Source organism: Geotrypetes seraphini, chromosome 1 (assembly GCF_902459505.1).
Source record: "Geotrypetes seraphini chromosome 1, aGeoSer1.1, whole genome shotgun sequence".
In the NCBI taxonomy this organism is placed as follows: Eukaryota; Metazoa; Chordata; class Amphibia; order Gymnophiona; family Dermophiidae; genus Geotrypetes; species Geotrypetes seraphini.
In genome coordinates this window covers 17,391,800-17,405,250 of record NC_047084.1, presented here as the reverse complement: position 1 = coordinate 17,405,250, position 13,451 = coordinate 17,391,800, and the positions used below count along the sequence as shown (strand labels likewise).

The 13,451-nt window shown below is 44.2% G+C and overlaps 1 protein-coding gene across 2 annotated transcripts in view; it reads left to right on the top strand.

Annotated features, from left to right (window-relative positions):
- VCAN (versican) overlaps positions 1 to 13,451 on the top strand; it is a 249,752-nt gene that overhangs the window by 133,457 nt on the left and 102,844 nt on the right. For both annotated transcript variants that reach the window (XM_033923290.1, XM_033923357.1), the window contains exons 9-10: positions 2,048 to 2,161; positions 4,443 to 4,556. In XM_033923290.1, the coding sequence (XP_033779181.1) occupies positions 2,048 to 2,161; positions 4,443 to 4,556 (228 nt within the window). The remainder of the gene's footprint in view (positions 1 to 2,047; positions 2,162 to 4,442; positions 4,557 to 13,451) is intronic.

The window sequence follows — 13,451 nt, the reverse complement described above, 5'->3', positions numbered from 1 at the left end:
GTTCCACCAAAAGGTGTAGTCTAGTAATGTGGATGATTTCCAATTTTTTAAAATGTGCATAAGAGCTGTCACAAACATGGTGTCAATGAGTTTAGGAGGACAGTTTGATAGTGCGAAGCAAGGGTGTTGAGAACGAAGGATTATAATGTCCATGGAAATAGGTTCTGAACATTTGGTAATAGATTTTATGGTGTCCCAGATACGAATCCAAAAGGAATGAACCATAGTGCAGTGAAGAAGCATGTGATCAAGAGTTCCAGGCTCTTTCAAACAGTTCCAACAGATAGGATCTTGTTTCAGTTTCGCTTTCCACATTCGAAACGAAGTCCATACTGCATTCCACATAACAAAGAACATTGATTGCGAGACTCTTGAGGATAATAGAGGACGATTTGTAGATGACCAGAAGAGTTCCCAATCTATTTCAGAAAGCGTGGTCTTTAAGATAGAGCCCCAGTGGTTCATGGATTGAGGCGTAAAAGTGAAGGTGTGATCTCTTAAGATACTATAAAAAAGAGATATCGCCCTACCTTTCAGTAAAGCCAAGGTAGACCAGTGACGAATAGTTTGATGAGAGGTCATAAAGTCAGGGCGCATTTGCACATTACGGCTATTTCATCGTGGCCGTTGTAATGCTGAATCTACAAGGTTTGAAAGAGGGGGAGGAAATAGCCCCCCTTGCGCCATTGGTGCTACTTTCCCTTCACCCACCTGTGATCTTCTCCTGCCTTTGCATCATCTGGTGACTTCAAGGATTAAAAAGGAGGGGGAGAGGGACATCATCACAGATCAATCGGGAGCATTGTAAAATTTCTCTTTATATTGGAAGAGAAAGTTGTCCAGTGGGAAGACTTCTGAGGTAAAAGGTTGACTTTGAGAGGGTGTCTTAATATGAAGAGGTAAAACAGTCCACTCTGAAATGGCCGTACTGAACTGGCTGTGCTGAAATGACCATGCTGAATCATCTCTAAAAACACAGTTCAAATCCTGTGGGTTGCTGTGGGGACGGTAAATGTCCAATTTGAAAATGGTGATTGATGTTCAAACAGGCAAATGACTTTCATGGAGGTCTGTCGCAATCCCATCCAATCAGTTGTTGGAAAAGCGACTGACATATGCACAGAACTGGCAGGGGAAGCCTGAACAGCTGAGCAACAAGGATGCCCAAAAGCAGGACAGGAAAACTTAAAAAAAAAAAAAAATGGACACAGATGTGAATGTGTTACACAATACACACACACAATAACTGTCCCCATAAAAAACGTGACCCTCCCCCCCGACGACAGCCCCCAAACTAAAAAAAATCATCAGGAGGGAAGCCCACTCCCTCCTGCCTCAGCATAACTGGACCCCCACAACCGGACCCCCTCACACCCATGACCCGACTCCCCATACCTTATTCAGATGACAGCAGGAGGGATGCCTTCCCCTTCCCGGTGCATCCTGGAATGCACTGGGAGGGGCCTAAGGCTCTGATTTGCCCAAGTGCCTAAGGCCATTCCCATAGGCACCCTTTATAGAATCAGTCCCTAAATCCTTAGGTGCGCATAAGGTAGGCACCTACCAGCTCCTAATTCAATCCACACCCAAACTCCACCCTGAATCTGCCCCTAATCCACCCCTTACTTGCCAATAGGTGCCTCAGTGTGGATGCCTACTTCCAAGTGGTAGGTGTCTACCGAGTTAGGCGCCTATCAGCAAATTAAAAAATTAAGTTAGGTGCCTTGATCGGCTAGGCACACTGATCATGGTGCCTAATTATAGATGTCTTTTATAAAATCAGGGCCCCTGTGGTTAGCTCTTTCTTGAGGTGGTATGCAGACATTAATTATTATCACAGTAAAAGATCTCTTTCTGACACCCCATCATAGAAGTCCTGCAAACTATAGTACAGTTTAACATTGTGTTATCTTAAACACCTGGAAGTGCAACAGTGTTGATAGGTAAAATGAGTTCTATAAGTATATTAGAATCTGTTAGTTTGAGAATCATTTGAGGAAACATGTTGACAATGTTGTAAATTTGGTCCATTCTGAATCCACCACAGATGAAAACCCATGCAAAGGAAGTCCCTGCCTTCACGGAGGTACCTGCTACCCGCGAGGCTCTTTCTACATCTGCACATGTATGCCAGGGTACTCCGGAGAGCAGTGTGACGATGGTAAGATGCCAGTTTGACAGTTGTTATTTAAATGAGCTATAGATCAAATGAGTTGAAAGTCTAAAGCCGGGGTGTCAAAGTCCCTCCTTGAGGGCCGCAATCCAGTCGGGTTTTCAGGATTTCCCCAATGAATATGCATGAGATCTGTTAGCATTCAATGAAAGCAGTGCATGCAAATAGGTCTCATGCATATTCATTGGGGAAATCCTGAAAACCCGACTGGATTGCAGCCCTCGAGGAGGGACTTTGACACCCCTGATCTAAAGGATCAGGAGGAAGCTGTCAGGCTAAAAAATAGAATTGATTGCTAAGAGTTCTTATTTCTGATATTTTAAAAGTAGATATACAGCAAAAAGGCACAGAACCATGTGTACAGAGGTGAACAGATTAATTTCACAATGCTTGCACAAGCCCAGATATGTATTTATGGCCAGATCCAATAAATAGTGCTGAAAACAAGGCAACCACGAAACAGGAGACTCACCCTCCACAAGAAGGTATCACACGACCAAACTGTGCAAAGAAACTAGTGTGCTTTATTACTACAATGTCTCTGATTCAATGACTCGATATGCACGTGTTTCGACCAAAGGGCCTGCCTCATGAGTCTTACAAAATCTCTCAATCAGTAATGCAGAACACAGTGTATCACAAAATGCATATAATCCAGCAATGTACCCACCACAGGCTCAGTACTAAAAAAGGGAGAAATCCAGATTGGGAACAATGTAACACATTGAACTTCTCCAATTGACCCATTAATTGACAACTCACTATAACCTCCATGATTATTTTTTTTTGTTGTTGCAAATATATTTTATTGCTTTTTCAAATAGAAATTCAAACTCACCGAAATGCAAAGGTGTACAACAGTACAGAGTGATTTCCAATTTCCATCACAAATTCACCATAAACCAGATCTGTCCCCCTCCCCCCATCCTGCCCTCCCATCCCCAATGCCCAGCAGTCCGCTCACACGTCAGCCCTCTGGTCAAAGACCAGCACCCTAACCAAGACTAGTCCTACCAGCGCCCGTTCTTGTTCAGCAGGAATTTGTCTAACTTTGTCTTGAATCCCTGGAGGGTGTTTTCCCCTATAACAGCCTCCGGAAGAGCGTTCCAGCTTTCTACCACTCTCTGGGTGAAGAAGAACTTCCTTATGTTTGTACGGAATCTATCCCCTTTCAACTTTAGAGAGTGCCCTCTCGTTCTCCCTACCTTGGAGAGGGTGAACAACCTGTCCTTATCTATTAACTCTATCCCCTTCAGTACCTTGAATGTTTCGATCATGTCCCCTCTCAGTCTCTTCTGTTTGAGGGAGAAGAGGCCCAGTTTCTCTAATCTTTCGTTGTATGGCAGCTCCTCCAATCCCTTAACCATCTTAGTCGCAACAAGAAACTACATTTATCTGTATTTTTAAATCTGGATTTATGCAGACAGTTTCATTTGGATAAGAATATTGATAAATTCCATGAATATGAAGGTAGGTAGATCAGATCTTTGAACAGGTCATACCTAGATGTAAATCAGTGTAATAGTCTTCACTGGATAAAAATGACAATATGAATGGTGTCACAAGGATTTCAATTTATTAGAATTGAGCTCAGGTATTCATAAGAGTGAATTCATAGTCTGTCCTACTTTGACTTGAATATTCAAATTCCAAACAGTAAGGAACTACGGTATATATCATGCTTACTGTACCACTGATAGCTACAAAAATGCTGCATATTAAAGTCAAGATAAAAAAAAAAGTAGCATGCAAAATTCCTTCACTAAGCATTTTCTGTTTTCTGCTGTAAAACTATTTTTAGTGCTTTATGTATGGTCAGCATAATTTATTGCAGGTGTTAGGCAGTCACAAACATTTCATCTTGAATTAATTTGGTATATACATCAATGGGAAACCCCTAAGGCTAAGGCCTTCTTTTACGAAACTGCGAGAGCAGTTTCTAGTGTGGGGAGCCGTGCTGAATGGCCCGTGCTGCTCCCGACGCTCATAGAGTTCTGTTGAGCGTCGGGAGCAGCGCAGGCCATTCATCGCTGATCTCTGCACTAGAAACTGCTATCACAGTTTCGTAAAAGAGGGGGGTAAATCAAGACTTCGGATAAAGATGAAAAGAACAGTCACCCTCCTTACTCCTGTCTTCCAAAATGTCTTCTTGATTCTATATTAGGCACTAACATTCACCACTATGAGTATTGACTGCTGAAATGGAGTGAAATTCTATTATTTTAAATATACAGTATGCATTTAAAATTGTTCCTATGTTTTGGTGCAGATGTTGACGAGTGCCAGTCTAGCCCTTGTCGAAATGGAGCCACATGTATTGATGGTATCAATACATTTAGTTGTCTCTGTCTGCCAAGCTATCAAGGGGCTTTGTGTGAACAAGGTAAAAAGCTGAACAATAATTGTTGTATTAATGTAATGTTTAAAGTTTCCATGTGTTCAGTTTCTATTTGAACTGTTTTTTTGTTTTACTTAGATTTCTCTTCCTCCTACTTGGAACTGATCATAGCTAACCAAATTTACTATTGCGTTGGAGTACAAAATTTGCAGCTGTAGTTCCTACCTCGCCCATCAAAAGTCAACCTTGTAGATATGTTTAGATATGTTTAATCTGATTTTTGGCATGAGGAAGTGGAAAGATAGGGGCCATCTGTCTACAGACTACCTCTGTTTTCCTGACTTCCAGAATAAGAGGTCACAGTTGTGGGGTGCGTTTATTAAAGTGGCAGCAACTTAATCTCACTAGGCCCTTTTCATTCCTTTTGAAGAACGAGAGACATACTGAGTGGTACAAGGACATATTGTTCCAGTATGGGGGTAAGGAGTGAGCTTCTAATTGGAGAACCTTTGATTTCTGTGGGATTGCAGAGGTATTTTTTTAAATGATAGCAAAAGTAAGAAGCATTATAATTTTTGATGAGTACTAGCTAGAGTGCCTACAAATTTGCATGGCAGAAAACTTGCCAGATGCAACCAGCCTACATTTTCATTTGTAATGAGGCTTTTCATGAACGTCGACACCAGCACGATCAGTCTTCATGGGGCTGTAGGAAACAGAGCTCTGTGCTGTCTCAAACATCCAATAAATCTAGTTCTTTGTTTTTAAATAGGGAAACTTCTGTCAGCCATTCTTTTAAGGCCAATGTCAATAGTGCATAATTAACTGTTAAGTATGAAGTCAGCACTTGACTTTCATATATAGTCCCAGGATACCCAGACTGCAGAAACTTGGTAAGATATTGCCTCTCTATAAAAATATCTTTACTTTAATATTTTATTGAAACTGACAAATGCATGCATCCCTTAGACTTGTATCATCAAGAAAGGGAGTCATTCTAAAAATAGGGTTTATTGGCTCATTTCTTCCTAAGTATTTCAGAACATGATCTTCCTCATGGATGCTATATTCCACAAATGAGAAGAGAGCACTGACATTATTAATTTATAGACTTAAGCATGAAGGTTGGCTTTAATGAAGATTTAGGCTGTCATTGCCTATTAGCTGTGGTAATTTACTTTAAAAATGCACCAGGCAGTGACATAGTAAGGGGGAGGAGGTCCACCCTGGGCACCGTCTTGGTGGGGGTGCCGGCAACCATCCTACTCTCCTCCCTGCCGCTTACACGCACCTTCACTTCCCTCCCACTATACCTCTAGCTCTTTGCCGGTGGGAGCAGCAACTCCAACTTCTGCTCGTGCCAACGTCAGCTCTCCCTCTGATGTCACTTCCAGGTCCAGCGTCTAGGAAGTGACATCAGAGGGAGAGCCAACGCGGGCAGCAAATTAGTGAAGCTGCTTGCACTGGAAAGTTAAAGAGATACAGGGAAAGGGCAGGGGTGCGTATGTGGTGGTTGGGTGGAAGGAGAGAGGAAGGGGGCAGAGAAGATGGCCGGGGAGGGGTACCACCGCCCAGGGCACCTCTCATCCTTGCTATATCAGTGGTACCAGGACAGGACCAAGGGTAGCTCTACCTTCCACTTCTGCTGCAGAGAGGAAAAGGAATCAAGCTCAAGTATGTTGCCCATTGGTAACAAAGGATTCCAGGTTGGTGACTTGATATGTCCTACCATAAAATCACTATCTTATATAAGCTGAATTTTGGAATTCTGTTCATAAGAACACAAGAGCTGCCATACCGGCACAGACCAAAGGTCTATCAAGCCTATTATCTTGTTTTCAACAGTGGCCAACCTAAGTCACAAGTACCTGGCAAGATCCTAAAGAATAAAACAGATTCACTGCAACAACTTTAAGAGAGCAATCTAGTGAATCTCCCAATATTCATCTCATAAGTCATATGCATTGGGCTCTTTGGGGTTATTTCTATAAGGGGATGCCTCTATTTAGGTGGCAATGGCTGTCTCACATAGAGTCAAGCTGAAGTTCATGAGACAGCTGTTGTCATCCCACTTTATCTGGCTTCGGATCTCATTATTGGTTTGTATTTATCATTTGGGACTCCTGTTGCAGGCATCTTAGCCAAAACACGGTCCGCATCGAGTCCATGATATGAACCTATTATTTGCCATATGTCTATGTGACTGTTTAAGACTACTTTGCATACATATTTTATTTGTTACTAATAAAGAGGGGTTTGAAGACCAGGCACCCTCTGCTCCTGTTCTTGGATTTTGCTGCTTCTTGTGCAGAGGTAATTGTTTCCTTTATGGGTACTGTGTACCTGCTCTCCTCGGTTGGTTTGGTAAATAGGCCCCTTAGCTGTATAAGTGAATGGTCTGTCTGGGGGTGATTGTATAATGCATTTCTAGGTATGAAGTGTTTAGTGTTATAAAATTGCCTGGGCTTTAGGCACCCAAACTTACTCATATAATGTATGCATTCATCCCATATATTGTAGTATGTCCTCCAGCATCCACTTGCTCTTCTACCTTGCATATGGTAGGTCCTCCAATAGTGGGGGATCCCTCAGGTAACGAGCGTAGATTGTAGAAACGTAGCCCTTTACTTCCCTCCTCTCTTATCTCACAGGAAGTCCTAGTTATCTGAGTCCTTAATGTAACTGCTTACTAAGGTCAAAGTAAAGCATTTATTCCTATCATAGAGACCTAATTTTTATTCCTATCATAGAGACCTAATGATAATGTCTTTTAACAAGGTTCCTGAAGTCTTTTTGAACCAGTCCAACACCTCTTTTAAAATTCAGAAGCATCACTCAATATGCAAAAGCCTTAATTTAATGGATTCCTTTTCTCTATTTGCTAGACAGCCAATCTTCCAATACCTCTATTTCCTCCTCTTCAACCAAGAGTTCAGAGGAATTATCCTTAATTTCTATCTCCATGGTTTTGAGTTCCCCCTGTCCCTCAGTACCCACTGTTAGCTTGGGGCGACTGTGTGAGATATACCCTGCCCTTTCACTAGAGGAGGAAACCTGGTGTAGGCCCAAGGGAATTGTTCAGATTCTTCCCTACCTCTCTTGGATGTATAGCCCCCTCCCAATAGAACAGAGGGTCTACTCCCTCTAGGAACCAGAACCCGCTTCCTGCTTATCTGGGCTTCCTCTTCACAATATGTATAAGTTTGTCCAGCCTTGCTAGAAGTGCTTCTGGGGACAGGTTTTTTTTTTTTTTTTTTCTTGTATGCATTTTAAATATTTGGAAGTTTTTGTTATTATAATTTATATTGTATTTCATTTATTTATGCTGGTTTTTATTGTCAGGCAGGTAGGTTTTTATTGTAAACCACTTTTGGGCTGAGCAGTATATAAAGTTAAATACATAAATCAAAATATGGGCAGAAGCACATTAAACAAACTGACAATATGTGCGTACTGACTATATGTGGGCACTTTCAATGGGGTAATTTTAAAAGGGAAAGTATGTGCATACTTTCTCTTTCCATTTCACATCTGGTGTAACTTAAACACATTCCTGCCTCACAAGTTAGGATGCCAGTTATAAAATCACTCTCTCTTTATTCAACTACAGCTTGCATATGCTTATTTTAGCGAATTAAATGGGACGAAACATTAAAGCCCAATAATTTGAAAACAAGTTGGCTAAGAAGTGGAGTGCATGCTGAGTGCTAAATCTTTCCTAAACATACCAAAGACAGCCAAATCAGACAAAAATGTTCTCAATTACATATTTCAGTTCTGTGATGTGGAACACATGTAATTAACTCCACCAAAGTAAGTGCTTTATGAGCTCCAGAGTTTTTGCTTCCGCTGTGCCATTGTCTAGATAGAATGATTGAGAGGTAGTTGACACAGTTTTACTTTGGAGTTCAAGTCTGCTTACACAGACACAGAGAACCCTAGAGCTGCTATAAGAACATAAGAACAGCCTTACTGGGTCAGACCAATGGTCCATTTAGCCCAGTATCCCATCTTTGTGGAGGCCAATACAAGTTACAAGTACCTTGCAAAAACCCAAATAGTAGCAGCATTCCTTGCTACCGACCCATGTCTGTCTCAACTAGAGAGTTGCGCGGGGACAGAAATCCCACCCGTCCCCACCCGTCCCCGCCAAAATCCCACCCATCCCCACCCGTCCCCGTGAGGAATCCCTCCGTCCCCACCCGTCCCCGTGAGGAATCCCTCCGTCCCCACCCGTCCCCGCGAGGAATCCCCTCCGTCCCCACCCGTCCCCGCGAGGAATCCCCTCCGTCCCCACCCGTCCCCGCGAGGAATCCCCTCCGTCACCATCCTTCCCTATAAACTTCAGAAATAGTTATTTTATTTAATTATGCTACTGAATTAAAGGCTCTGGTAGAGACCCATTTACAAATAAGCAAAGAGACTATTAATTTGGAAATATTAATTGGGAAGAATACATACTTTGTAAATGGGTTTCTACCAGAACCTCTAATGTAAATATAAAATATAAATACTCAGCTGATGAGAACCCACAAACTGTCAGCTGAGGACTTCCTTTGCAGTTGGCCTGGGGTCCCTTTTGCCAAGCTTGGCAGGCAGCAGTAGCGTCCCTGAGTCACAGATGCTGGCACCTCAGTGGCTCATGGATGCTGCCAGCGACTGCTGCGCTTGGTGGAGGGGAGTTCTGACCATCTCTAGAGGAGGTCCTCTGCTGGCGGTGCTTGGGGATCCCCACCAGTCACAGCAAGGGCCAACAAGTACTTCAACACTGTAGAAATAAAACCAGAAATGCATTTCCTTTTCTTTTGAACACAAAACAAAGATATCTGCCATATACATTTCCCAAGGCAGATGACTCTATGCAATGTCACCTCGGTAACAAAATACAAAAATAGACAAATACACCCCCTCCCTTTTTACTAAACCACAATAGTAGGTTTTAGCACAGGGAGTTACGCTGAATGCCTCGCGCTGCTCTCAATGCTCATAGGCTCCCTGCGCTAAAAAACAATATTGCGGTTTAGTAAAAGGGAGCCATAGTGCAAAATATAGACAACAGATATAAATTCTCAAAACAGACACATTTTGATCACTAAATTGAAAATAAAATCATTTTTCCTACCTTTGCTGTTTGGTGATTTCATGAGTCTCTGGTTGCACTTTCTTCTTCTGACTGTGCATCCAATCTTTCTTCCTTTCTTTCAGCCTCCTGTATGTTTCCTCTCCTCCAGACCTCATTCTCTCCCCCAACTTTTTCTTTCTGTCTCCCTGTTCCCCCTTCTTTCTGTCTCTCTGTCTGCCCCCTTTCTTTCTTTCTCCGTGCCCTCCCCCAAGCCACTCGGTTTGCTGCCACCGCCATCGGGGAATAGTCCCCAAGCCACCGCTGTCCCAAGCTTTCCCTGCAGAAGCGTCGCGCTGACCAGCATTCCGCTCCCTGACGTCAATTCTGACGTAGGAGAGGAAGTTCCGGGCCAACAAGGCATTTCTCCTCATTCCATCCAGCCTGAGCCCCATCTCTCCTTGATCCAGCATTTCCCTTCTGTGTCTGTCAGAATTACCATTCCACCTATTTTCCAGCATCACCCTTCTTTGTGTCCATCTCACCTATATCCCTATCTCACCACTTTTTCAGAATCTTCATTTGTCTCTGTCCTTGTCTTTACCCCATATTCACCATTTGCCCTTTCAATGTCTTTATCTCCCCCCCCCCACACACACTTTTTCAGCATTACTTCTATGTCTCTATTTCACCTCCTCTTCATGTCCCCTCTGTATCTCTATCCTTATTCAGAAGGTCCTGCTTACCCTTTCTCTTCTTTGTGTCACTATCTCCATTTTCAGCTTTCCCCCTTTTTCCTTTGTTAATGCACCCTGTAGCCAGAATCTTTCCACCCTCTCTCCACTCCGGCCCAGCCCAGTATGAAATATTTCCTTTTGTTTCTCTCCCCTCTCTCTTCTCCTCCCTCACCCACGAGTCCTGCATCTGGCCCTCTCCCTTCTACCTGCACCTGGCAACACCCCCCTGCTCTCTTAAGCAACTCGTCAGCAGCGGTGATCAAGACAAGCTGCCGACATCGAGGCCTTCCCTCTACGAGTCCCACCTTTGTGGAAAAAGGAAGTTGAAACAAGCGGGACTCGCAGAGGGTAGGCCCCGACGCCAGAAGCTTGTGTCGATCGTTGCTGCTAAGTTGCCGAAGAGAGCCGCAGGTAGAAGGGAGAGGGAGATAGGAAGGCTGTAGAAGCTCCGGAGCATGACACCGAACCCGGCCAGGATGATTTCTTTTTCAGGCTGCTGCTGCCGCTACCATCCCCCACCCGAAATGACAAAAAACAGCCTAATGCCCGCGTCGGGAAATAGCCATGCTGAGCAGTGAGCTCAGCACGTACACAGATGAAAGCCTTGCTTGCTGATTGGTCCGGCGGCACGGTGGGGCGGGGCCGCCGGACCAATCAGCAAGCAAGGCTTTCATCTGTGTACGTGCTGAGCTCACTGCTCAACATGGCTATTTCCCGACGCGACGCCAGACTTGCATCGCCAGAATTTAGGTAGGTTGTTTTCATCCCCGTGGGAGTCCCGTGGGCAAGGGGGCGTCCCCGTGGGAGTCCCGTGGGTCAGGGGGGCATCCCCGTGGGAGTCCCGTGGGCCAGGGGGCGTCCCCGTGGGAGTCCCGTGGGCCAGGGGGGGAACCCGCGGGATCCCCGCGGGACCCGCGGGATCCCCGCGATCCCCGTTCCCGTGCAGACCTCTAGTCTCAACAGCAGACTATGGACTTTTCCTCCAGGAATTTGTCCAAACCTTTTTAAAAACCAGCTACATTATCTGCTCTTACCACATCTTCTGGAAATGCATTCCAGAACTTAACTATTCTCTGAGTGAAAACATTGTTTTTTAAAGTATTACTCTGTAACTTCATCAAGTGTCCCCTAGTCTTTGTAAATCTTGATGCAGTAAAAAATCAATCCATTTGTGCCCTTTCTATACCACTCAAGATTTTATAGACTTCAATCATATCTCCCCTCAGCCGTCTCTTTTCCAAGCTGAAGAGCCCTAACCTCTGTAGTCTTTCCTCATACGAGAGGAGTTCCATCCCCTTTATCATCTTGGTTGGTCTTCTTTGAACTTTTTCTAGTGCCACTATATCTTTTTTGAGCTAAGGAGACCAGAATTGAACACAAGGTGAGGTTGCACCACTGAGCAATACAGAGGCATTATAACATTCTTAGTCTTGTTAACCATATCTTTTTAAAATAATTCCTAGCATCCTGTTTGCCTTCTTGGCCGCTGTCACATTGAGCAGAAGGTTTCAGCATATTGTCTACGATGATACCCAGATCCTTTTCTTGAGCGCTGACCCCCAAGGTGGTCTCTAGTATCCGATAACTATGATTTGGATTATTCTTTCCAATGTGCATCACTTTGCATTTGTCCACATTAAATTTCATCTGCCATTTGGACACTCAGTCTTCCAATTTCCTAAGGTCTTCCTGCAGTTTTTCACAATCTGCATGTGTTTTAACAACTTTGAACAGTTTTGGCGTTTTTTTGTATATCGCGTAGAAGTCTTGATTAAGGGGGGGGGGGTATAAGAAATTTTAAATAAACTTGAAACTTTAATGTCATCTGCAAATTGAATCACCTTGCTCGTAGAAAAACAGATATCACAAGTTACCCAGTTCCAGGCTAGCCAGTTCTGTTTTTGAATTGACATTGCAAAGTAGTATAAGATTTCTAGTATCTGATCCTGCCCATTGAAATTAGTGTTGCAGGTACTGATAGTGTTCTGAATGTAGTACGTAGGAATCAAGGATAGTCTCAAGGTCTCCCCTGCCGCGATCCTCACCCGAAGTGCCGCGGTCCGAGGGGGGGGGGTGATCACAATCGCGGCAGGAGAGATGAGCCATCTCTCCTGCCGCGATCGTTGCGGTAGGGGGTAGGCAGGTTGCTGGGGCCGCTGAGCTGATTGCGGCAGCCACGATCAACTCAGCGGCCCCTTTTTTGGCACTTATACCTGTTTTGACTTGGTCTAAGTCAAAACGTATAAGTGCTGACTAGGCAACCTGCCTAAACCTTTAGTTATACCTGCTGTACAGCTATGTCTAGGTCGGCCCACCTCCGTCCCCCATCCCCCTCTTTCCCCACCTCTAAAAATGCCTCTTTTCACTCTCTGCGTTTAGAGACAGGGGAAAGGCCTAAGCTGGTTTTAGAGGTAGAGGACAGAGATGTTGTCAGGAGCCAGGAGGGGCACCCCTATTGTTCCTGTCTAAGACTGGCCCTGATCAAGTACCTCAGCTCCAGAACAGTTTAGTGGATTTGCTGTAGACAAGATCCTAAGAAGACTTAGAATTGCATACCTAAGTAGACATGTTTAGGAATGGAGTTGGCCTTAGGCATTATTAAGCACCACTAGGCGCGATTCCCTGATGAATCTAGACACTGGAAATGTAGGACTTTAAAACCATGACCTACATTACCAGCGCCTAAGTTCGTTGTCAGGCACCGGTAGCCACGATTCTCCTGAATAGATTGACACATGGCAGATGCCATTTTTAGGCATCTGTCTTTTCAGGAACCACTTATAGAATAAGCCCCTTAGTGCATCGGCATTGAAATAGTACGGTGAAGTTGCCGCAAGATCGTGTGGCAGCCATTTTCTGAATTCTGCTGCAAAGGGCAAGAGTGAGGGGGTTTATTCCTGCCCCCATTGTCCCACTAGACCACCAGGACTTGAAGGTAGGCCTGGGGGTGCCTACTGAGATGGGGAGTTGGGGGGTCTTTGTGGGAAGGAGTGGGAGGGAGGAAGTACTTATATTTGCAGCTAGGCGAAGAGAGAAAGAAGGAATGTAACCATTTCAGGGAGGCCTGAGAGGGCTTAGAGGGCTTTTAATAGTTGTCCAAAGGTAATCAGGTACCAGCTGATATTCAGACTGGTGCCCAGTTGC